Consider the following 23,814-nt stretch of genomic DNA (forward strand, 5'->3'; position numbering starts at 1 on the left):
ACAAACTTCATGAACTTTATAAGAAAAGAATATTTTCATAACTTAATATATTACATGAGAGAGAGATTGAGAATTAATAGGAATGCGAAACGTGGTGAATTCAGAATTGAGGATTAATACTAGATCTTGTATAACCAAGAAAAATAACCAAAAAGAAAGGAAATATTGAGCGAGAAAAGTGGCAAGAGAGGTTTCGTCAATGAATTGGAAGGCAATCCGGTCAGAGTTTAATTACATCAAAAATGTGATAAGGTTTAATGGAGGACCTCAAATCAGAATGGCTATAGCACAAAAACTTCACTTGTTTAAATTACTTAGATAACTAGGCAGGCTGAGTGAATCCCTTACACACCTACAATTGATCCAGCTGGCAAGAAGAATTCGTAAATATGCATAACAACAAAGACCACATTCGAAGTGACAGATTTTATTGATTGTCGATGAAAGACCCACTCTCCAAGATGATGAGTACTGATACAAATATTCCACAACCAGACTTTGGAGTGTCGTGGAAAGATGACAACATAAATGTAGGCAAACACCAATACGGGAATACATGGGCCCAGCAGAGACAATCAAGTGTATTTCGTGTAATGACTTTCACCCAGCTGCACCAACAATCGCCAAACCATTTGCAGCAACCGCATCTTCTGGCTGGGGCTCATTGTGATTCTCCACCTCTCCTGATGGCTGTCAAAACCAGACTCTCTCTCTCTCTCTCTCTCTCTCTCTCTCAAAATATAAGTGGGGCTTTGACTCTTTGCATTACATAAACTCGACCATCGGTCAATATATAAGAAAATGGGAAAAACCCTGATAGGCATACAAAGAGATCATGGGCAAAAATCCTAGATCAAACAACAGGATCCATCTAGGGATTAAGGTGCAGACGGAGCAGAATCCAACCCCTGCCGAAAACAGCTGCTATGTGCAAAAGGGCAGTAGTGCAGAGCCGGAGGGCGGGCGGGTGTTGCAGCAACAATGGCATGTCAAAATGTGCAGAGCGAGAGGGCAGCAGCTAGGGTTTGTAGACAATCCGCAGATCAAGCAACGGGCAGGTAGCATGCAGCCAGCAGAAGATGGACAGAAAGCACCGCTATGACCGATGTCTGAGTTAGGATTGGGGCAAAGGGCACGTCAAATCTGCAAAGCAGGCCCGAGCAAGCTCGAGTCACTATGAGCAAAGCGATTGATTTGTAGGGTGCACACTTTATAAATGTACTCCCTTGTGGGGATGATGATTGGCATGTTTGCATGAAATGTGAGAAAGGACGTGAATCAGGTAGTGACGAGATTTGGTAGATCAAGACATCCATGAACAGATCAGCGCAGTCTAGATGTGATTGCTAAATAAGTTACAATGATCATGATTCGTATCTAAAATCTCGACAAATGTGATGTGATTGTTCAGTGATTGGTGTCTTTGTGCAAGTGCTACATGCTGGTGCATGGGAGCATAGAGTCGGTGTCTATTGAGCTAGTTTTTGTCTTGCATCTGTTTTGCAGGCATATTTGAGAGTGATTACTTTTCTTTCAAGTGGAGGTATGTCGCAAATGTGATGACGTGGCATTTCGACTGAAGAGAACATGTTTAAAGCACCCGAAAGTGGCCAAAACAAAGAAGACGATCTTGAAACCTCACACCTCTAAGAACATCCCAAAATTTGCAGTGGATTTTTAGGGATTTAGAACAGAGGGGTCACTCCGGTTCTTGTGCTTGTAAAAAAGGTTCTCCATAATAAAGATTCTCGGTGGGGGGGGGGGGGGGGAGCCCATCTTCTAGTCCCAAATACTGCGTCAATCTTCTCCCTCACCTTTTTTGAGTTGAAAGTTTATTCCTTTTCAACTTGTTGATTATTCGTGTGCGCTCCCGTTTGTGATAGTGGTATCAAAGCTCGGATTCCTTTCTTTCTCTGCAAAGGAGGACGATTCCGAGAAGGAACGGAAAAAACCATGACAAGCCACGGAAGAACCGCTGAAGACGAACTTCAGCAACACACGACAGAGATGCATCTTCAAGGCACTATCTTTCATCAGATAGTTTGAAGTTTCTTTTGCCAACAGAAACTTCACCAAAAAATCCAAGTTGCGTCATGTTGGGATGTATCTCAAGGAGACTGCAAGCAACTGGTGGTTAGCCACGATTCTAGAAGGTAACAAGCCAGAACGTGGATTCAATTTAAATCTGAATTTTATAAACAATTTCTTTCGCCCAACTTCGAGAAGCACATTCGGAAGGAATGGGACTGGCTCGTCCAAAAGGAACATAAGAAAGTCACGGCTTATGTTGACAAGTATTGTTCAGTTCTTTCGAATGTAGCGCCTTTCATGAAGATTTCCAATGAGGAAAAGATGCGGAATTTCGAAGCATGCGTTCAACCACCGCTTCGGAAGAGCATGAAGGTGTATCCTGTCACGTGCACATCTAGCTCTATGTGCATGCGGATAAGCTGTAACTCCTACTTCTAGGGTTTAGGTCAGCCTAGGAAGTGTTATGGCACCCTTGTGAGCCTGTACACAGGACGTGCATGTCCAAGCACGAGTAGTTGCATACCCTCTGATTGCACAACCCATTGGTACCTAGCATAAGCAGTTGGCACAATCCACCGCATGTGAACCTCCTCTTAGCTGCACGTGAACCACGTGACCTTTGGTCTTCTGCCTCTTCTGCAAGAAAGTGCTAGCGCTAGGTTTCTATATATATAAACTTAGCAAAATTGCCCTACCTAGTTTCCAACAAAAGTCACTTAAAATAATAAGTGAAAAATGTCAAAAATAGGGAAAATAGGTCTATGCACCGTAAAAATGCTCCTAATGGGTTCTTATGGAAATCTGATGATCATTTTGTGTGCAACCAGAGGATATGTATCTAATCTAAGTGTCTCGACATACACGGTCTGCAAACAGACTCACAAAAGTGCTAGATCACTTCCTATTCTAGACTGACTTGACTGAACTGAACCCTGGTCATGCCGTAGCTTGTCCACGGACACATAGGGTTGGATATGTCACGTGACATCCCCTCCTTTTCAAAGTGAAGTACTTGTACCAAACTGTATGGCGTCGAGGGGGATCGCAAATAACATCCGGAATCCTGGAAAGGACTCTTCGCTAGCCCACTCTGATGCATGGGTCATCCGATACTTGAACTTCATAAAGGTCTGCAATGCCTGCTTCTTTGGGCTGCACCGAAAGCGACACAGTAATCTGAGTCTTCTTCAATGCTTCAACTTCGTCGGTAGTCATGCGTCTACCTTCTTCAAGAATCTCCGAGGCTGAAAATTCTTGAAACCACTTCCAACACAAAACACATGAACATACCTATTCCATGTAAAGTGACTGGAAAAAATCTTGTCTTCCTCAAAGACTATGCATGCAATGTAGATGAGCAAATTTACGGAGTGCTAAACCGCTCACCACACACACGCAAACAATGAGATCGAATCTTGTCGTGCTGATCTAAATTAATCAACTGTGGCAATTCACAACGCAAATGCCCATGCTTGGTGCTCATACTTTCTTGTGCTCTTTCTACAACTGTGTCGTGCCAAGGAAGAGACAGGAATGTGACTTCCTTGAATGCATACTTTTCAGCTTTTCATGAATAATCCACATACATCCAGCATCCTCATGTTAAGTGTGTTTTTTGGCTCGCTACTGCTGCTCGCCCCCCCCTTGCTGCGCCATCGCTAACATCTCCCCCCCCCCCCCCCCCCCCCCTCACCGCTGCCCCCCCGCCCCCATCAGCCGCTGCGCGCTGCCCCACAGCCCGCCCGCTGCCCCCCCCTGTTTTCGCGCTGCCCCAAAGGCTGTCCGCTGCCCTCCTCTCGCGTTGCCATCCCAACCCCATCCCCCCGTTCGCTGCCGCTTGTGCACATGCACATTACCCGGCTGCCCACATCGCCCTCGCCGTCCCCCCATCCCCCCCCCCCCCCCCCCCCCCCCCCCCCCCTGTCCTCATCGCTCCAGAAGGTCTTCTGCACCTGCCTCAGCAACACTTTTTCTTCAGACAAGTGCTTGGCGTACTCGTTTGCAGATTTTCTTCACCGCCCGCTTCTTCAACTCAGCAATAGACACAGATGGAGGCTCCAGCTCCACCACAGAGGGACTCGCCTGAAGCCCCCTCGCCCGACCCCGCTGAGCCCACCATTCGACTTGCTCTCTCGCCGATAGAGCAAGCGAGCCTTGCCGCAGAGGTAGAACGCTTGCAGGCGACTTCTGTCATCTGCAAGGTTCTCGGCACCCGTCCTAGCAGAGGAGAGCTGCGAGACCTTCTCCAAGCCCGCCTTCTCGCAAAGGTGGGCAAGATCTTGGATGTCCAGATTTTCGGACGGGAGTACTACCAGATTGAGTTCGAGACTTCCGAGATAGCCTCCAAGGTCATAGCTATGAGTCCACTGGCCATCCGAGCATCACGCGCCCACTTTCGACAGTGGCGACATGGTTTTGACCCGACTTCGGATGTGCTAGTAGAGGAGGCGGACATCCCCATCTCAGTCTGCTTTCCGGGTTTACAGAGGGAGTACCTTCCACTTCTCTCCAGGATTGGCTCCGCCATTGGGACTGTCCTGGAGACACCTCGTACGGCAGCATCAGTAGCTGCCAACGCAGCTGGCATCCCTTCAGTTCGAGTTTTGGTCAGAGATACCCACACGCTCCAGAAGGTCATCCTTCTGCCTCGGGTGAGTGGGGGTTGGTTTAGACAGAGTGTGGAGTACTCGGGTCTCCCGAACCAGTGCTTCATTTGCAGACAGATGGGCCACCTAGCGAAGGCCTGTCCACGGAGGAGACCACGACCCGCACCTCAGCCTCAGCCCCAGCCTGCCAAGGCTGGGCCGCAGCCACAGCCAGCGACACAGCGCACAGATTCAGAGCCACCCTCCGAACCTGGGGCTCCAGCGGAGGAGGGGTGGCAGCAGGCCCGTGGCCGTCGACGCCAGGGGCCACAGCGACAGCCTGGCACTCAGAGTGGCCCTCAGGTGCCTACTCAGCAGCAGTGGGTTCCCACGAGGAACCGCTTTGGTCCTCTTGAGCAGGAGGAGCCCCCTACGCCAGCCTCCACCTCCGCTTCACCCTCGCCAGCCATTCCGCCTTCCGATTTCCCCTCCTCCTCCTCATCCCCTCCCCCGCCCTCTGCTCCCGCCCACTCCCCACCTCACCCCCCTGTCTCTGTCGCCCCACCCCGCTTCTCTTCTCCCCCCCCCCCCCCCCCCCCAGCTCCTTCTCCCCCTCCTCCTGCTTCAATACCACAGTCGACTCAGGAAACTGGTCCCTCGCCGACGGCTAGGAGATCTCTTGGCAGCGCCTTTGCCACGAGTCGCCTAGCGAGAGAGGGTCAGCCCTTCTTGCGGCCCCCTCTGCAGATTCAGACATCTTCCCTTGCAGCTATCCCTCGTGGTCTGACGAGCATTGACCTCCGACGCCGCTGGGATTTCTTCGATTACGGGTTCACTCGCTTTCTCGGCGATTCCACAGCAGACCACGAGGCAGCCTGCTTCAGGGTCCACGCTTTGTTCCTCGCCGCTAGGGTGACAGAGGCCTTGGACTCAGCAGTTGGTTTCTCCTTCCCCCTCTGTGGTAGGACTGAGACAGAGTGGTCCCTCGACTCAGTGGTGGGATGGTTGCATACACAGGTTCTCGAGTTCTGTCACCACATGGGAGAACTTGGCGTTACAGATTTGCTGCAGACTTTGTGGCCACTGGCCAAGTTTGCGGTGACACCCCCAGACTCAGCAGGATGTAGACACATTGTGGTGTACTTTTTTGCTGATACGCAATGTTTGCCTCGCTATGTATAAATTCATGAGGACTCCTGGACAGAGGAGGTTGCTTTACGCACGGCTCGCTCTGCTTGGGCTTGGACCAGGCACTCACTGCAGTCTCGCATATCTAGAGGACGCTCGGATGCGGATTACTCCCCATCCAAGCCAGCCTCGAAGATAGCCCGTCTTGCTGCTGCGGCAGCATCTGTTCTCTCTCGCTCCCCATGAGGATCGTCTCGTGGAACGTGCAGGGACTAGGTGGGCCCTAGTTTCAGCGACAGCGGGGCCGATTGCGTCAAGAGCTTCAGCGTTGCCTTGTGGGAGGAGAGATTGATCTCCTTATGCTTTAGGAGCACCATTTGTCTAAGAGCCGCATTCGGCGATGTGGTCAGATTTTGCGTGGACGTTATGATACCTTTTGGTCAGCTGCTTTTGGACCTGGAGGCATCCAGGGTGGGGTATGTATGACTATTGCGGACTGATTGCAGCAGGCCATTGTGGGCAGAGGGATTATTGTGCCAGGCAGGGCTCAATGGATTACTATGCAGGTTCAGGGTGGCCCTGTGGGTTTCCTGAACATCTATGCGCCCAATGTGGCGAGTGCTCGTGCAGATTTTTGGTCACAGATTGTTGAGTCTTTGCCACAGGTTGACCAGTGGTGTGTAGGAGGGGACTTCAACATGTTGGAGGACCCTTCTGACAGGATCGGAGGCAGCCATGCTACTGTGCATGGAGTCGAGTTAGCAGCTTGGGAGAGGTTGTGTATGACTTTGAGGGTCTCGGATACATGGCAGCATTCTGGCTTTGTGAGGCCTCCAGAGAGTCTTGCCTTCTCTAGATCGGACCGCAGAGTGGGAGGAGTGAATCTATCGCGCATAGATCGCTTCTACACTAGTGACCACTTCAGTGACTTGGGGAGATCAGTGGGCATCCTGGCAGGGACATCCTTCTCGGACCATGCACCATTGATCCTCACAATGGCAGACAGGCAGAGGAGTGGGAGCACGATGCTTCGCATCCCAGAGCGGGTCTTGTTGGACTCAGCACTCGGAGAGAGGGTGGAGGCTCTCTGGACAGAGGGCATGGACAGCCAGGCTCCACCTGCAGACAAAGTGGCCTCAGGCCTAGCTCAGCTTAGCCACTTTTTTCTCTAGGAGTCTCTGGCTCGACGGGCTGCAGCGAGAGAGGAGCAGCAGCGTCTCAGACGAGGCATTGCTTCACTACAGAGGATGCAGAAGCAGCATCCAGACAATCCATGGTTGGAGGAGCAGTTACAATAGGCTCGACAGGCGCTTGCTTGCACAGCGGAGAGGCGCCATGAGTTTGCCTTTCACCGACAGGCATCTCAGTAGACTCAGGTGGGTGACAGAGTGACAGATGAGACAGTGGGACCTCGCACTCGCATGCCAAGGTCAATCAGTTGAGGAGACCCGATGGGTTAGTTGTTTGTGAGCCCGAGGATATGCGTGCAGTTGCTACTGACTTTTACCGTGAGTTACTGTTGGCTGAGCTCCAGTCAGAGAGACAGGATGCATGCAGGGAGCAGCTTTGGGCACAGATGCATTGACTTGTGACTGAGGAGATGCGCCAGAGGCTAGAGATACCTCTTCAGCTTGAGGAGCTGCACATGGCTCTTAGGGCCCTCCCTCGTGGTAGCTGTCCAGGTGAGGATGGGCTGACTCCCAGCTTCTTCTTGGAGTACTGGGACCTGCTTGGCCCAGATCTTTGTAGTACCTTTCAGTACATTCTACACACAGGAGTGATGCCGGATAGCATGAGTGAGGGCCTGATTTAGCTCATTCCAAAGGAGGGTGGCTCCTTGGATGAGATTCGAAAGTGGCGCCCCATCACCATTCTCAACTCAACCTACAAAATTCTTGCCAAGGCTCTGAGTTTGAGGATTCAGCCACTTTTGGAGAGCCTTATACATGGGACTCAGACAGGTTTTGTCAAGGAACGCAGTATCCTTGACAACATCTTCACTTTCTAGGAGGCTTCTCCCCTGGCACGACTCCGTGGGGAGGACCTTGTGATTCTTCTTCTCGATTTTGAGAAGGGATACGACAGAGTTGACTGGGACTTTTTAGAGGGCACCCTACGCAGGATGGGCTTCTCAGATGCTTGGATCAGAGGGGTGTCAGCTTTGTACAGACAGGCTCACAGTCAGGTGCTTTTGGCAGGAGGTAGAGGTGAGCGCTTCATGCTCACACGATCGGTCCGACAAGGTTGTCCTCTTGCCCCCTTTCTCTTTTTGTTCTATGCGGAGGCGATGAGCAGATTTTTGGTGTCACAGCAGGTTGGTCTGAGAGGCTTAGCACTCCCTATACGGGGAGATGAGCTTCTGGACGCTGAGTTTGCCGACGACTCAGCCTTGTACTTAGAGGGCCAGGAGGCCAATTTACACAGATGTGAGCAGACTTTGGAGACCTTCTGCTGTGCATCGGGCGCACTGATCAACTGGAGAAAGACAGTGGCTTTCTCGGTTGGCAGTGCTCCTGTGCCAGATTGGATGCCAGGAGAGGGTTTCACGTGCATTCCTCCAGGGACTGCAGTTCGGTACTTGGGTTGTCAGGTTGGTTTGGACTTGTCCCACGAGCAGCAGATTGCCCCTCTTCTCCTGTCCATCAGGAGAAAGCTGTTACATTGGAGCTCAGCACGACTTTCGCTGGCTGGTATAGTAGTTGCCAACCAGGTGTTGTTGGCGACTATGTGGTACATCACTTCTTGCTGGATCTTCTTGAGTTCTTGTATCAGCCAGGTAGAGAGGCTGATCAGGAACTTCCTTTGGTCAGGTCGCGACACTCAGATTGCCCGAGCCAAGGTGGCTTGGTCGGTCATCACACTTCTTTGTTCTCAGGGAGGACTTGGGATCATTGATCCAGCACAGCACAGCAGAGCCCTTCTTGGAAAGTTCGTCATCAGAGGACTTCTTCTAGGCAAGGAGCCCTGGAAGGAGTTCTTGCTGTAGAGGCTTCGTGCCATGGTGCCTCAGTCAGGAGGCCCTTGGCAACCTTCGACCAGATGGATCTTTACAAAGTTGCGCCGAGTTGGTTTGAGCAGGAGACTGGAGGACCGATTCGCAGTGAGTTTGCTTCGATCTTGGGAGCTCTTACGGCATGGCCTAGGGCAGAGACAGCCGACGTGCACGGAGGAGCGCCTACGACAGCCCCTCGTCTGGAACCCCATGGTTAGCACTCAAAGAGGCCACTTGGTTGGGAGTCGGCCTCATGTTTCTTGGGGTCCCATGGCAGCAGGTCCAGCGCGCTCTCTAGGTGACTGGCTAGCGTTCACAGGTTTGTCAGAGGAGGTGCAGGCTGTCCAGCTACAGGGCATGAGAGGGGTGCAGAGCATGTGTCAGGACATCTCAGAGTCAGTTCCAGCTGAGTGGCTCACGCCTCTCGAGCCAGTAGCACCCCGGTGGATGCGAGCCTTCACACGACTGGAGGTTCTCATTTCAGTCAGGGCTTGCTCAGAGACTGTCCCAGCCCTGTTCTTCGAGCTTCAGGGTGGGGGACAATTACAGCGAGTTGCAGTAGAGGCCCCGCAGGTAGCAGAGTGCTGTTTCCAGAGGATCCGAGTTGTGGGCATCTGTGGGAGGACTTGCGTCATCGACCCTGACCCAGCAGCTCTTGAGACAGGACACTGGAGGCTATGGGCTTGGGAGTGTTGTCCACTGGCACGAGTACAGTGGGATCCTGGTGAGTGGCTATGGAGGGACCCCTTCTCTTCTTCAGACCGCCCAGGAGTCCCCTTTTTTCAGTACACTGTTCGGCTTGGACGTCATATACTTGTAGCACAGAGAGAGGCCCGCCCCGCTGCAACAGTCATTCGCAGGAGGAGGGCCTCACAGTCGAGTTCTTGGCAGCTTTTTGGCAGAGGCTATGGGACTCCAGACAGCCGAGGCGCGTCACTTTGTCCCAGTGGCTGGTTGCACACAGAGCCACACCAGTAGGGAGCTGGCTTGTGCATAGTGGTATCTCGGCCGCATGTGCAGCCTGTGACCAGTTGGTGGAGAGTCAGCGTCACTGTCTTTCGGACTGTCCCTCGGCCCAGCAGGTGTGGCTACGAGTTCTTCGGTTGATGCCTACCCTCTCCACGGCTCGACAGTACACTTGGGGGGCAGCGGCTTGGTCCACCCTCACGGGCCAGGCACTTCAGTTTGAGCTATCTTCCACCAACAGGATGATAGTGATGCAGGGGGGGCGACCTACTCTCCAGCCTGCTACAGATCTTACTCCACAGGAGTGGTGCAGTGAGAGAGAGGAGTGTTGGGAGCTCATCAACGGCCTAGCTCTCTGGTTCATCTGGCGGGCCCGTTGTTTCCGCATCTTTGAGGCTCGCCCTATGCCACCAGCAGAGACTGTTCGTGACTTTTGGCTAGAGATGATCCATACTCTCAGAGGACAGCTTGAGGGACTATAAGGCAGCTCCAACCGCATGCGGGAGCGCCGGGAGGCTTTCCTTCGACTCTGGCGCCCTGGGCCTTTCTACACCATTGTCCAGGGGATGCCCAGATGGCACTATTGTCCACCTGTGTGGCTCTTCCCTCCTCCCATTTCTAGATTTAGCCTCATTGTATATATGCTGTTTTTTCATTGGGAGAGTCTCCCCATCATGCTTGTTGTAGCCCTCTCCTGCAGAGGTGGATGTAGCCCTATGGGCAGTTTTCATTAACTAATAGAAGGATCTTTTTCTCAAAAAAAAAAAAAAAAAATCCACATACATCCGGGCTCATCCATGAGTGAAACGTGCTCAACGTACAATATGTCATGCCTATTGAAAGGGATCACATAAGGACGGTGATTAAAATACAGGAAAGCATCACGAATGAAACACTCGAACAATGTGTGCTGACGAATCATTCGAACACATAGTACTTCATGTGAGGGTTTTTTGGACCTAGGCTCGAGAGCCAAGATTGGTTCTTCCGGATTGATCGAATCTTCCTGTGGGGTTCTATGGACCTCAACTCGAAAGCCAAGATCGGTTCTTTGTAATTGATCGAATCTGCAACGAGGTTAGCTTTGCTAGAAAAAGCATGAACTAAACCATCATCCTTGTGAACAATCGCGTCATCTTCATGCAAATTATCATGCTTGGGAGAAATCACATCGTGATCATCATGCAAATCATCATGCTTGTCATTGTCATCCAATTCATCATGCTTGTCATTATCATTCAAATCATCATGCTTATCATCATGCAAATCATGTGTGTCATGCTTTGAAGAAGAAGAGACTCAGAGAGTCTCCTTTTCCCGAATCTCTTGCATCTGTGCCTGCACTTGAGAAAAGAGTCGCAAGAACTCTTTCATGTGTTGGTCGCTCTTTTCTTTTCTTGCTTTGTTCTCGCAATCAAATTCTGCTTGTCTTTCCAGGCGTGCTTGCTCGTGGTCACGCTCTATGGCTTCCATTCTAGCTTCGTATTTACGATCTATGGCTGCCCTTCTTTCTGCGGATTCAGGATCTATGGCTGCCATTCTTTCTGCATTTCTTGCTTTGCGTTCTAACTCCCTGTCCATCATCCTCTTGTCAAAAGCCTCCATAGGAGTTAGTGCAATCCTTGTCGAAGATGGGGAAGGGTCGGAAAAACCTCCTAGTGAGGAAAATTCTTCTTCGCCACTCCCATGCGCACCACCTCCATGCAAAGTATCCATTCCGCTTCAGGTGATAACCATACACTGTAATCTTTGGTTCTTAAGTTCTCGAAGAACTTGGGTTCTTGTGGGTCTTGGGTTCTTGGGTTCTTGGGGGTCTTGAGTTCTTGAGGTTCTTGAGGGTCTTGAGGTTCTTCTTTCGATTGCAATCTGTGTTAGAGAAGGATCTTCTCTTCACCCGAGTTCTGCTCTTTTCCGCGGGCGCATTGTCACGTGACACATGCAACCCTATGTGTCCGTGGACAAGCTACAGCATGATCAAGGTTCAGTCAGTCCAGTCAGTCTAGATGGCACTTTTGTGAGTCTATTCGTAGACCGTGCATGCCCAGTCACTTAGTGTAGATGCATATCCTCTGGTTGCACACAGCATGATCATAAGCATTCCCATCAGAATCCATCAGAATAAGTTACGGGAATTTTCCAGTGCATTTAGCCTATTTTACCTATTTTTGACATTTTTCACTTATTATTTTTAAGTGACTTTTGTTGGCAAGTAGGTAGGGCAAATTGAGTAAGTTTGTATATAAGCAAACCTAGACTAGCACTAAATGGCAGAAGAGGCAACAGGAGCCAAGCTCAGCATGCAACTTCTCACGCAAGACCGTGGTGGACTTTCCCTCCAAGCAAGACCACCTCTCTCCCTAGCGTTTTCTCATCAAGGAGATTATCGCCAGAAGAAGCAGCATCCCCTAGCGTTTTTGCATCCAGATACCATCGCCAGAACCCCCATCACATAGCGTTTTTGCAGAGCCTTGCCTAGCGTTTTGCATCATCCACCATCGCCAGCAGGGACCCAACATACCTAGCGTTTTGCATCTTCAAGCGTTTGTTGATTCCAGCCTTTACAAGCATTCAGCCCTGCCGATTTTCAGCAGTAGAAAGACCAGCAAATTCAGCCCTAAGAAGTAGCAGATTCAGCCCGAAAAGACCATCAGTTTTCAGCCTTTAAGAACCTCAGTTTACAGCCCTAAACTGCAGATTTTCAGCAACAAAGATCATCAGGAAACAGCCCCAGAATCAGCGTTTTTGGACTAGTCACAAATTTTAGACCATAGCGTTTTTTGGACAGCAGTAGAAAGATTGCAGATTTCAGCCCTTAGGTCGGTCTCGTCATCACCGTCGTCATCGCCGACATAGCCTAGACTTGCATCAGTCCCATGCATTCAATTTGTACCAAATTGTGCAATTATAAGTAGACCACTCTCACCGACGAGAGTGGGGCCTTCGGAGGAGGGTTTTACAACGTCTCTGGTGTCATATCTCTCTTCTCTCTCTATCTCTCAGTCTCATACACTTGCACGCACAGTGTCCACTCACTTTGTTGTGATCATAGCATTCTCTCGTTAAGAACGGAAGGCTCTACCTTCCATAAGAACAAAAGGAACCTTGAGCACACTTCGGAGCACTCATCTTGAGCAAAGCGCAAACATTCATTCCGCTGCACCTAACATTGGTATTAGAGCTTTGGCAGTGTTATGTATCACTCAAGGAAAGAACCACAAGAATCACAAGAATTTTTTGCTTGTTGAGGTCGCACGAACCCAAGTTCGCTTGGGCGTGTCGATTCCTAGTCGTGTGTTTGAAGAGTGACAAGAATCCCAAGAAAGAAGGGCTTGTCCAGCCTCCCCTTGTGCCTCTTTTCACTCATTGAGAGCGGACCGTGCACTTAACGGCCGGCCAATCGACGTGAGGTGGGAAAAAGCAGCCTTGGTGTGAGCGCAAGGCCGCCAAGGGGTGCGTCCGCGGAAAAGAGCAGAACTCGGGTGAAGAGAAGATCCTTCTCAAACACGGTTTGCAAGCGAAAGAACCTCAAGACCCTCAAGAACCCAAGACCCGCAAGAACCCAAGTTCCTCGTGAACTTAAGAACCCAAGACCACAAGAACCCACAACTTCAGGATGGTCATCACTCGAAGCGGAATGGATACTTCGCTTGGAGGTGATGAGCATGAGAGAGGCGAAGAAGAATTTTTCCCACCAGGACGTTTTTCCGACCCTCCCCCTTCCCCATCTACGTCAAGGATTACGCTAACTCCTATGGAGGAGTTGGACCAAGAAAGAGAAGCACAAAGAAAGGCCTACGAAGAAGCAATGGCAGCCATAGATCGTGACTACGAAGAAGAAGTGGCAACCATAGAGCGTAAGTACGACTTGGAAGAAAAAGAAAGTCAAGCAAGATTTGATCGCGAGACCAAAGCAAGAATGCAAGAGATGTTGCGACTCTTTTCTCAAGTGCAGGCACAGATGCCAGAGATTCAGGAAAAGGAGACTCTCTCAGTCTCTTCTTCTCCAAAGCATGACACACAGGATTTGCATGATGATTTGCATGATCAAGATGTGATTTCTCACAAGCATGATGATTTGAATGATAATGATGAGCATGATGATTTGGATGACACTGACAAGCACGATGATTTGCATGATCAAGATGTGATTTCTCACAAGCATGATGATTTGCATGAAGATGACTTGATTGTTCACAAGGATAATGAGTTAGTGATGCTTTTTCTAGCGAAGCTAACCTTATTGTCGAGACGATCAATCACGAAGGATTGATCTTGGCTCTCGAGCCTAGGTCGAAAGAACCCCTTCAGGAAGAACCGATCTTGGGTCTCGAGCCTCGGTCCAAAGAACCCTCACAGGAAGTATTATGTGTTCGCATGATTGATACGCACGCATTGTTCGAGTGTTCGTTCGTGATCGTTTCCTGTATTTTAGTCGGCGTCTTTATGTGATCCCTTTTACTAGGCATGACATATTGTATGCTGAGCACGTTTTACTCATGGATGAGCACGGATGTATGCGGATTTTTCATGAAAAGCTGAAAAGTATGCATTCAAGGAAGTCACATTTATGTCTCTTCCTTGGCACGACACAATTGTAGAACGAGCGCATGAAAGTATGAGCACCAAGCATGGGCATTTCCGTTGTGAATTGCCACAGTTGATTGCTTTAGATCAGAAGAGAAAGATTCGATCTCATTGTTTGCTTGTGTGTGATGAACGGTTTGGCACTCCGTCTCTTTGTTCATCTACATTGCATGCACAGTCTTTGAGGATGACAAGATTTTTTCCAGTCACTTTACATGGAATAGGTATGTTCATGGTTTTGTGTTGGAAATGGTTTCAGGAATTTTCAGCCATGGAGATTCTTGAAGAAGAAAGAAGCATGACTCTAGAAGAAGTCGAAGCATCGAAGGAGCCACAGGAGACTTCGTGTCGCTTTCGGCGCGGCCCAAAGAAGCAAGCGTTGCAACCTTTATGAAGTTCAAGTACCGCACAACCCACACATCAGAGTGGGCCGGCGAAGAGTCCCTTCCAGAATTCCAGATGCTATTGGCCATCTCCCTCGACGCCATACAGTTCGCTACCAGTACCTCACTTTGAAAAGGAGGGGATGTCACGTGACACATCCAACCCTATGTGTCTGTGGACAAGCTACAGCATCATCAGGGTTCAATCAGTCATGATCAGGGTTCAATCAGTCCAGTCAGTCTAGAATGGCACTTTTGTGAGTCTATTCGTAGACCGTGCATGCCCAGTCACTTAGTGTAGATGCATATCCTCTGGTTGCACACAGCATGATCATAAGCATTCCCATCAGAATCCATCAGAATAAGTTACGGGAATTTTCCAGTGCATTTAGCCTATTTTACCTATTTTTGACATTTTTCACTTATTATTTTTAAGTGACTTTTGTTGGAAAGTAGGTAGGGCAAATTGAGTAAGTTTGTATATAAGCAAACCTAGACTAGCACTAAATGGCAGAAGAGGCAACAGGAGCCAAGCTCAGCAGGCAACTTCTCAAGCAAGACCGTGGTGGACTTTCCCTCCAAGCAAGACCACCTCTCTCCCTAGCGTTTTCTCATCAAGGGGATTATCGCCAGAAGAAGCAACATCCCCTAGCGTTTTTGCATCCAGATACCATCGCCAGAACCCCCATCACATAGCGTTTTTGCAGAGCCTTGCCTAGCGTTTTGCATCGGCCACCATCGCCAGCAGGGACCCAACATACCTAGCGTTTTTGCATCTTCAAGCGTTTGCTGATTCCAGCCTTTACAAGCATTCAGCCCTGCCGATTTTCAACAGTAGAAAGACCAGCAAATTCAGCCCTAAGAAGTAGCAGATTCAGCCCAGAAAGACCATCAGTTTTCAGCCTTTAAGAACCTCAGTTTTCAGCCCTAAACCTGCAGATTTTCAGCGGCAAAGATCATCAAAAAACAGCCCCAGAATCAGTGTTTTTGGACTAGTCGCAGATTTCAGCCCATAGTATTTTTGGACAGCAGTAGAAAGATTGCAGATTTCAGCCCTTAGGTAGGTCTCGTCATCACCATCGTCATCACCGACATAGCCTAGACTTGAAGGCGATGATGGACCTTCTTGCTGTGAACGAGAGAGAGAGAGAGAGGTCTATTCGCGTACGGCAAAAAAACTAGCTAGCACGCTATCTCAATCTTTTGTTATTATATGTTAGGATACATTATAAAGTTGGGCCATTTAAATGGCCCAAGGGGTGGTTCCCACCCCCACTATAAGTGAGTAAAAATAATGTATACAAGGAGGCCAAGGAGGACCTTTAGACCCAGCAACCTCCTACTTAACTCCCACTCAGTGTAAGCAATGTTGATGTTGTGTCTTAGCAAGATACTTAGTGAGAACATCTGCAGGGTTATCTTGTGTCTGACCTTTGTCAGTGTGACAAGGCCATCATCCAAGACCTACCGTATAAAATGGTACCGCACATCAATGTGTCTGGTACGAGCATGAAACATGGCATTTTTAGCGAGGCATAAAGCACTCTGACTATCACAACCAAGTACTGGAGCATATACAGGAAGTCCAAAATCTCCGACCAACCTTCCAAGCCAAATAGCTTCTTTAGAAGCTTCTGTAGTTGAAATATATTCAGCCTCTGTAGTGCTCAATGCCACAAACTTTTGTAACCTTGAACACCATGAGATAGCACCTCTAGCAAGTGTGAATACATATCTAGTAGTAGACTTTCTAGTGTCAAGATCACCTGCCATGTCCGAATCACAGAAACCCCGCACTGATAATGTACCCTTTCCATAACATATACATGTGTCCTGTGTACCTTTTAAGTACCTGAAAATGCCTTTCACTGCCTCCCAATGTGGTTTGCCAGGATTAGACATAAACCTACTAACAACTCCCACTGCATAAGCAATGTCTGGTCGTGTAGCAACCATGGCATACATCAATGAACCACAAGCTGAAGCATAAGGAATGCCTTTCCTAGCATGGGCAACTACATCATCTTTTGGGCAATCAAGCTTGCTAAGCTTTGTGTGTGGAGGTAAAGACACACCAAGAGGCTTAGCATCAGCCATAGTAAATCTCTCAAGCACTGTCTTGATGTACTTGTCTTGAGAAAGGGATAGAAACGCTTCTTTCTATCCCTCGTAATACGCATACCCAAAATATGTTCAACTGCACCCAAATCTTTCATTGAGAAAGCTGAATTCAGCTCCCTTTTCAAAGCATTCAAAGTCTCCTTATGCTTGCCAGCAATCAACATGTCATCCACATATAGGACTAGCACAATAAGACTACCATCAAGAGCCTTTTTAGTGTAAAGGCAGAGATCTGCATGGTTGCGTTTGAACCCATGGTTGAGAATAAAAGTATCAAACTTCTTGTACCACTGTCTAGGGGATTGTTTCAACCCATACAAGCTACGTTTCAATTTGCATACCAAATGCTCTTTCCCTTGAATGACAAAGCCCTCAGGCTGCTGTATGTACAGCTCCTCATCCAAGTCACCATGTAAGAAAGCAGTGATCACATCCATTTGATCCAGCTCCAAATCCAAGACAGCACATAAAGCAAACAGCGCACGGAGAGTAGACATCTTCACCACAGGTGAAAAAATCTCCTGGAAATCAATGCCTTCCTTCTGTGCATAACCCTTAGCAACTAGACGTGCTTTGTACTTGGGTTTGTCATCAACACATTTGACCTTATAAACCCACTTGTTAAGAATAGCCTTCCTTCCTTTGGGCAAAGGCACAAGCTCCCATGTATTATTTGCATACAGTGATTGCATCTCAGATTTCATAGCAAGATCCCACTTACTCTTATCTTCACAGGACTCGGCCTCTTTGTATGTAAGTGGCTCTCCCTCATCAGTCAACAAAATACAATCCAAAGATGACTGAAACCTCTCTGGTTGACGTCTCTGACGCGTAGACCTCCTCACCAATGATCTATGTTTACCGGCAATGGGTCTACATCATGCGGAACATTAACCCCATCAATTAGAGGCTGATTTTCAGCACTTATACCCCGCTGTAATTGATTTTCAGGCTGCTGTAACTGATTTTCAGCATGCTGATTTTGACCCTCGGGCTGAATTTCAGCATCCCCCTGCTGTCCATTATCATCTGGTTCAATGATAACACGCTGGCCCTCATGACCAGCATCAAAAGGAGCTGAATTTTCAGTAGAAAATGGCTATGGAAGTGACTGATCATGCTGAAATTTCATCTTTTTCTTATCCAAGTCACTGGATGTGGCATTTTTCAGCAGCTTAGGTTCATAATATACCACATCCCGGCTGCGAATTACCTTATGTGACCCCGGAATCCAAACTCTATATCCCATTTCACCTTCATCTCCATAACCCAAGAAGATGCCTTTCAAGGATTTCATATCGAGTTTGGTTCTCAAGTCAACAGGCACATGTACATAGCATTCACAGCCAAAGACTTTCAAGTGGTCATATGAAGCCGGTTTGCCAAACCAAACCTCTTCAGGGATGCCACCATCAAGTGCAAGATGTGGAGATCGGTTGCATATATGCACCGCGGTTTTAAGTCCCTCTCCCCAAAACAATTGCGAGAGATTAGCTGTAGACAGCATGCACCGAATCTTCTCACATAGCGTGCGATTCATACGCTCAGCCACACCATTTGAAGATGGATTATAAGGGGCAATGAACTCCTGTTAACCCTCACGCACATTCATATCACCTACGACGGACGACGTATTATTTACTTGGTAGAGTCAGATACCGGGCTTGTCGGTCCAATAGGAAAAGGGTAAGAGTGATCGCCGATGAGAGGCGCACTCTAATTGGAACATTCAAGGGATTAGTTGGCTAAGCATGGGCGCCCAAGTGTGAATGGGGCGAGCTCATATAAAAGTCAACTAAACCTAAAATTCACTCATTCTCTCATTTGTGCAATTGAAGAGTGCTCTTGCTCCATCTCCATCTTCTTCTTCTTCATCTCCTTGTGTGTGTGTATGTGTGTGTGAGAGAGAGAGAGAGTGTGTGCGATCGAGCATTGCGGCGGCACGACGGCGACGAGGCGGTTGAGCGCGGCGTAACGGCGTCTCCCTCTTCTTCGCGGCGAGGAATCCTCCATGACAGGAAGCGTAGAGCGGTAAGTGACACACCAACGCCTTCTTTGAGCTTACTAGTTTGTGCTTGTTGTGTGCTTGGAGCCATTTGTGGCTCGCACAGTGTATCAGCAAGTTCCTTGCATTGACACGTGCGACATACGCGCATATTTTTGGCGCCGTTGCCTAGGAATGCCATACACTAAGCTTGAATGGCACTCTGTGCTTCTTTTGTGGTGCAATTTCAATTGTAGGAAAGGTAAGGAAGGAGGGTGTGTGTGTTGAGAAGAAGGATTTTGTGTTACTACTGTGTATCTTTTTTTGTTAATGGAGTTTTCAAAGGTACAGTGTTTTTTCTCTGTGTAAGGTGTTAGTATAAGGTTGTTAGTTCTGTGTAATGTAATGTACAGTAAGTAGAAAGTAGATCTGTGAGAGCTAATAGAGTGTGTTAGCGTGTAACAGTAGGTGTACTAGTTGAAAGTAGGTAGATAGAGTGTGTGTGTGCTCTCGCACAGGCCGCGGCAACCTTATCCTTTTTTTTAAAAAATTAAAAAAAAATTTAAAGGTAGGACCGGGATTGGAAATATCTCCCAAACCCAAGCCCAAGCTCACGCTCAGGCTTCGACATCTATCGCCCTTCAAAATTACGAATTTTAGCTTCACACGTAGCCAAAAATCGACTTTTTTTAGGACTAACGGAGCTTCAGGTGACCGAACGTTATGCTGAAAAGCACACCGCGACCCTCAGAGTGATACGCTCATTTTGAGCTATCACACACTTTAATCAAAAAAATCGATCATTAAAAAACATTAAAAGATACATTAAAAACGTAAAAAACACGAGCGAAAACGGACGCTTAAAAAAGTCAGCGATTAACCTTCGAGGTTATTCGCCGACGCTTGTAGGGTGCCAAAGGCACATGCATCTGCGCTCTGGTCGTGTGCTAGAGACGGAGCAACTAGAGAGAATTTCGACTTACGCGAGTTCTCAATATCCACCTACTTTAGGTTCCGGGCCCTCGGCGGGGACCCAAGGTAGTACAAACCAAGACCCGAACATAGCGGCTAGTGACTCTTCCTCTGACTACGACGTCATGGAGGGTTTCCCAATGCCTAATCCCGATAGCTTAAGCCAAGACATGCATGCCATGGGCTCGCGGTCCGGGCTGAGCGTGCTTGGCCGCCTGAAGGAAACCTTTAGTAGAGCCACTCGCTCCGAACATGGAGCTAATGATGTAAATGAGAGGGGTGGGGAAGTAAATTCTCCATTCGTGACCAACGTAGACCCTATACCCTTAGAGAATGTGCACGTGAATACTTCATTCACTGCACCTCCTGACTCTTCAGAGTTATTTCCCTCCGAGGTCATATTACCCGATGGTAGAAGCCTTCCCGAAGTGCAAGAGGTTGAGCGGTATATCCTTGCAGCGAGGGAAAAGGAAGTCGAGAGTTTACGCAAGGCGGAGCAACGAAGAGAGTTAAAAGCGAAAGCCCCTATGTCAATATCCTTGCTAAGAGAGCAATCGAGTGCTCCTGACTTAGCAACCGCTAAGGACCAACCCCTAGAAAGCAACAATGCATCTAGCTCAAAGAACACCCCTAGCACCTCAATCCTAGATGGAGTGTTTCTAAATGAGAACTGGGAGTGTGAACTACAAACAGAAACTTTGACCGACCTATACACAGGTCACACCTATCACGTGGGTTGGTTAGATGTCCTACAATCCACAATGGGTGCTACTAGTGTGGAGGATCAACAACAAAGAGTTTGTGAGGTTATCCATAGGGTCATTGAGTTAGAGAGACAGAACAAGGGGATCAACATGCCTTCAACGGGTCTCATGAGATTCTTAGATACAGGAAAGGCTAAACAACCAACCTTATCGCAAATGGAGACTCCCTCGGTAAGTCCGATGGATCCTCCATATGTTGTTTCTCCAGGGGTCTCAGTGCAATCTCAGCTCACAAGTGATAGCTTCACCTTTCTAAGTCTAGCTCATCTTTCCCTTGATGACACCACGGCTACCATTCCTACCCCAATGATGAGCATGCCGAGAAACACGCCATGGACCTCATTTGTTAGTAAAGCACCACTACATGGTAGCTCAATGCCTGCAACAGTACCTACAAGTGTGTACCAATCGTATGCACCTATGGGTCATCGCACTCATGTAGTCCCTACCCCTCCCATTGTCTCAACTACCTATGCTCCACAACCACAACACCCGAGCTCTTATTTCCATGAGACTATACCGGCTAGCATTAGCATGTCACATCCGACGTCTGCTATGCCTAGGGCCACACATATGAACTTTGGGCCACCACATGACACAACATCATACCAAACGTGGAACCCAAGGGCTTCCTATGCGCCAAGCCCAATGCCAATACCTACTCCACATGTAGTCTCTGGAGCGCCTTCACCCACGGTGCTTGCTCACTTAGGTGACTTGGCAACATTTGCTCAAGCTATCGGTCGATCTATTGCTGAGAATATGCGTAACACGCCTGATAGAGAGCCTAGAAGTAAGGCAGTACAAATAGCCAAGCTCACAAAAATTTAGTAGAGACGGGGATGTTAGAAAGCATATCGAAGTGTTTGAACAAATATGCGATTCTCTAGGAGAACACAATGACCTATATAAGAGCAATGCTTTAAACCTAACCTTAAGTGGGAAGGCAGGGAATTGATATAGAACCCTAAGGGTGGAAGAAAAAACGATTTACCCTACTCTTAGGAGACTGTTCTTGAAAGAATACATACGAGAAGGAGTGCTTTGGGGTGTAGCCTCTCATCTCCAGAAAGCCCAACGAGAGGAAGGAGAGTCGGTGAGAGACTTTATAAGTCGCTTGAAGCATTTGAATTCTCGTTGTAATCCAAATGAGCGCTTCCACAATAACCAATTGCTTGATAGATTCATTAGGGGGTTACGACATGATGATATCTACAATGGCCTAGTCATTAGAGGTATCACCACTTGGGAAGCAATCACCACCAATGCGGTCCAATTGGAGGATAATTTAATGATTCAAGGAGAAAGAGTGTCTATTGAGCCTAAATCTATTAGCTCGCAAGTATCAGGGCATCAGCCAATGACCCTAAAGCCTATTGCTAAGGAGTCAAAGATATATGAGATGACTTTAGCAGATCTCACCAAGGCTATTCAAGAGAGTCTTAGAGACAATCGAGCTCCGCAAAACAATCATATGTATCCAAGAAGGGAGCAACAATGATGCTCAGTATGCTATGGACCGTATAGTACCAGTGAATGCCCTACTTTTAGAGTAAAATTCAATGGGAACTGCAATGCCTGTGGGAGGTATGGTCATCAAGCTAAGGATTGCATAGTATTTAAGCGCGCGATGGCCAATAGACCAACCTTAGCATAGACAGACACACCTGGAGTGCCTGCATTGATGTCGGCCCCACCTCTTGAACAAACAGCACAACACATGGTCCCTAGGGCCCAAAATGTTGTTCAAACAACACCCTTACCACCTCCAGTGCTAGGACCGCAACCACCACATCCGAGAATCACTTCTGTGAATCAAGTGGGTTGTGAGTCATTTATTTCTTGTTTGGAAGGCTGTGAGGAAGATATAGATCCTAATATTGCCTATGGGATGGATGTGCTTGAAGAAAGTCCACAATACTACATGGAGGACTATTGGGGACAAGTCAAACCTGTATATCAAGTAGCTGCTCTTGCGGCAAGAGGCCAAAATATCAATTACACTGCTAAGAGACCACCTCTTCAATGCTATGAGTGTGGAGGTCCACATCATGTAGCCGAGTGTCCTATTAGGCTACAAAAGAACGCCACACTAATGCAAACCAATCAAGCGAGCACATCTACAATGCCGATACTCATGTATAATCGATGTGGCATAGATCGTTTGATTGCCCAATGTCCAAATAATCCAAATGCACCGAAGATCACGCCATTAAACTTAATTGAAGTTACCGAGGAGCCATCACCAAGTACACCTGTGGTACCAGTAAACGTACTCACACGATCGATGCTCCAAAAACAAAATTATATTCTTGAGTAAAGAGACACGGCATCAATTGCCCAATCTCAGAAAAAGAAGAAAACACGAAAAAGGAGATCGCATAAAGCAACGAAGTCAGACCCCTGTTCAAAGACCAACATAGGGACTAGTGACGACCCCGTATATATGAACGACGTTGAAGAAGATTCTGATTCAAGTGAAACCATGGAGACCAAAACGACCACTAAGATAGAAACCAACAAGGAAGATCTTCATGAGCCACAATGGCCAGGATCCAAGAAGAAGATAGGAACTTATTCAAACCCTACAAAGGAGATTAAGCGAGTCAAGCAATTAAGGAGTTTGGTGGAAGATACCCAAAGGGGTCCAGAACCAGCACCTAGGCAGATCCAGATTACAGACACCGTGTTCCCTACGCAACAACCACCTCACCAAGTCCATAGACCCTTAGCCATACCTAGTGTCATCCAAGAAGAAAGTGACTTAAAGTCATCGGAAAGTGGGCGTACTCACTTCTTGATGGAAAGAATGTTTACAGAGGGACTACTTGATCCTATCGAAAAAATGGAGATCCCATCTTTCCCACGTCAAGGGACTCAAAGCCAAAAGGTGCCGTTAAACATTGCCAAATTGATGGATTTCATGACTTCACAAGTTAGAACCACCATCATGTCCAAACTATATAAAGACCCTGAGTTAGTCTCAGCTCTTCGAGCCTTCCTCAATGGAGAGCTAAAGTTTGGGCTACCACAATTTTCACAGATGAATGGAACTGGGGAGATGCCAATAGAGGAGGAACACTTAGATCCACAACCCAACCTAGATGAGAACCTTGTTATAGAAATACTTGTTAACAAGTTGGGACAATACTTTGAAGGTGATGAATCCAATGCGACCATACCAATCACTACTAAGGGATTAACTGTGAAGGGAATCCTTGATGATGGCGCTGGGGTTAGCATTGTGACTAAAAATTGTTGGGAAACTATGGGAAGGCCTCACCTTGCGACCACAACCATAGTA

At 48.1% G+C, this 23,814-nt stretch overlaps 1 protein-coding gene across 1 annotated transcript in view; it reads right to left on the bottom strand.

Moving 5' to 3' along the window:
• Window positions 1-282: 282 nt before the first annotated feature.
• LOC147426693 (GATA transcription factor 24-like) overlaps window positions 283-23,814 on the bottom strand; it is a 72,935-nt gene continuing 49,403 nt past the window's right edge. Inside the window, exon 7 of the mRNA XM_086498136.1 lies at window positions 283-690. Within this exon, the coding sequence (XP_086354262.1) occupies window positions 601-690 (90 nt within the window). The 3' untranslated portion in view covers window positions 283-600. The remainder of the gene's footprint in view (window positions 691-23,814) is intronic.

Source organism: Adiantum capillus-veneris, chromosome 24 (assembly GCF_014529385.1).
Source record: "Adiantum capillus-veneris isolate H3 chromosome 24, ASM1452938v2, whole genome shotgun sequence".
NCBI lineage: Eukaryota > Viridiplantae > Streptophyta > Polypodiopsida > Polypodiales > Pteridaceae > Adiantum > Adiantum capillus-veneris.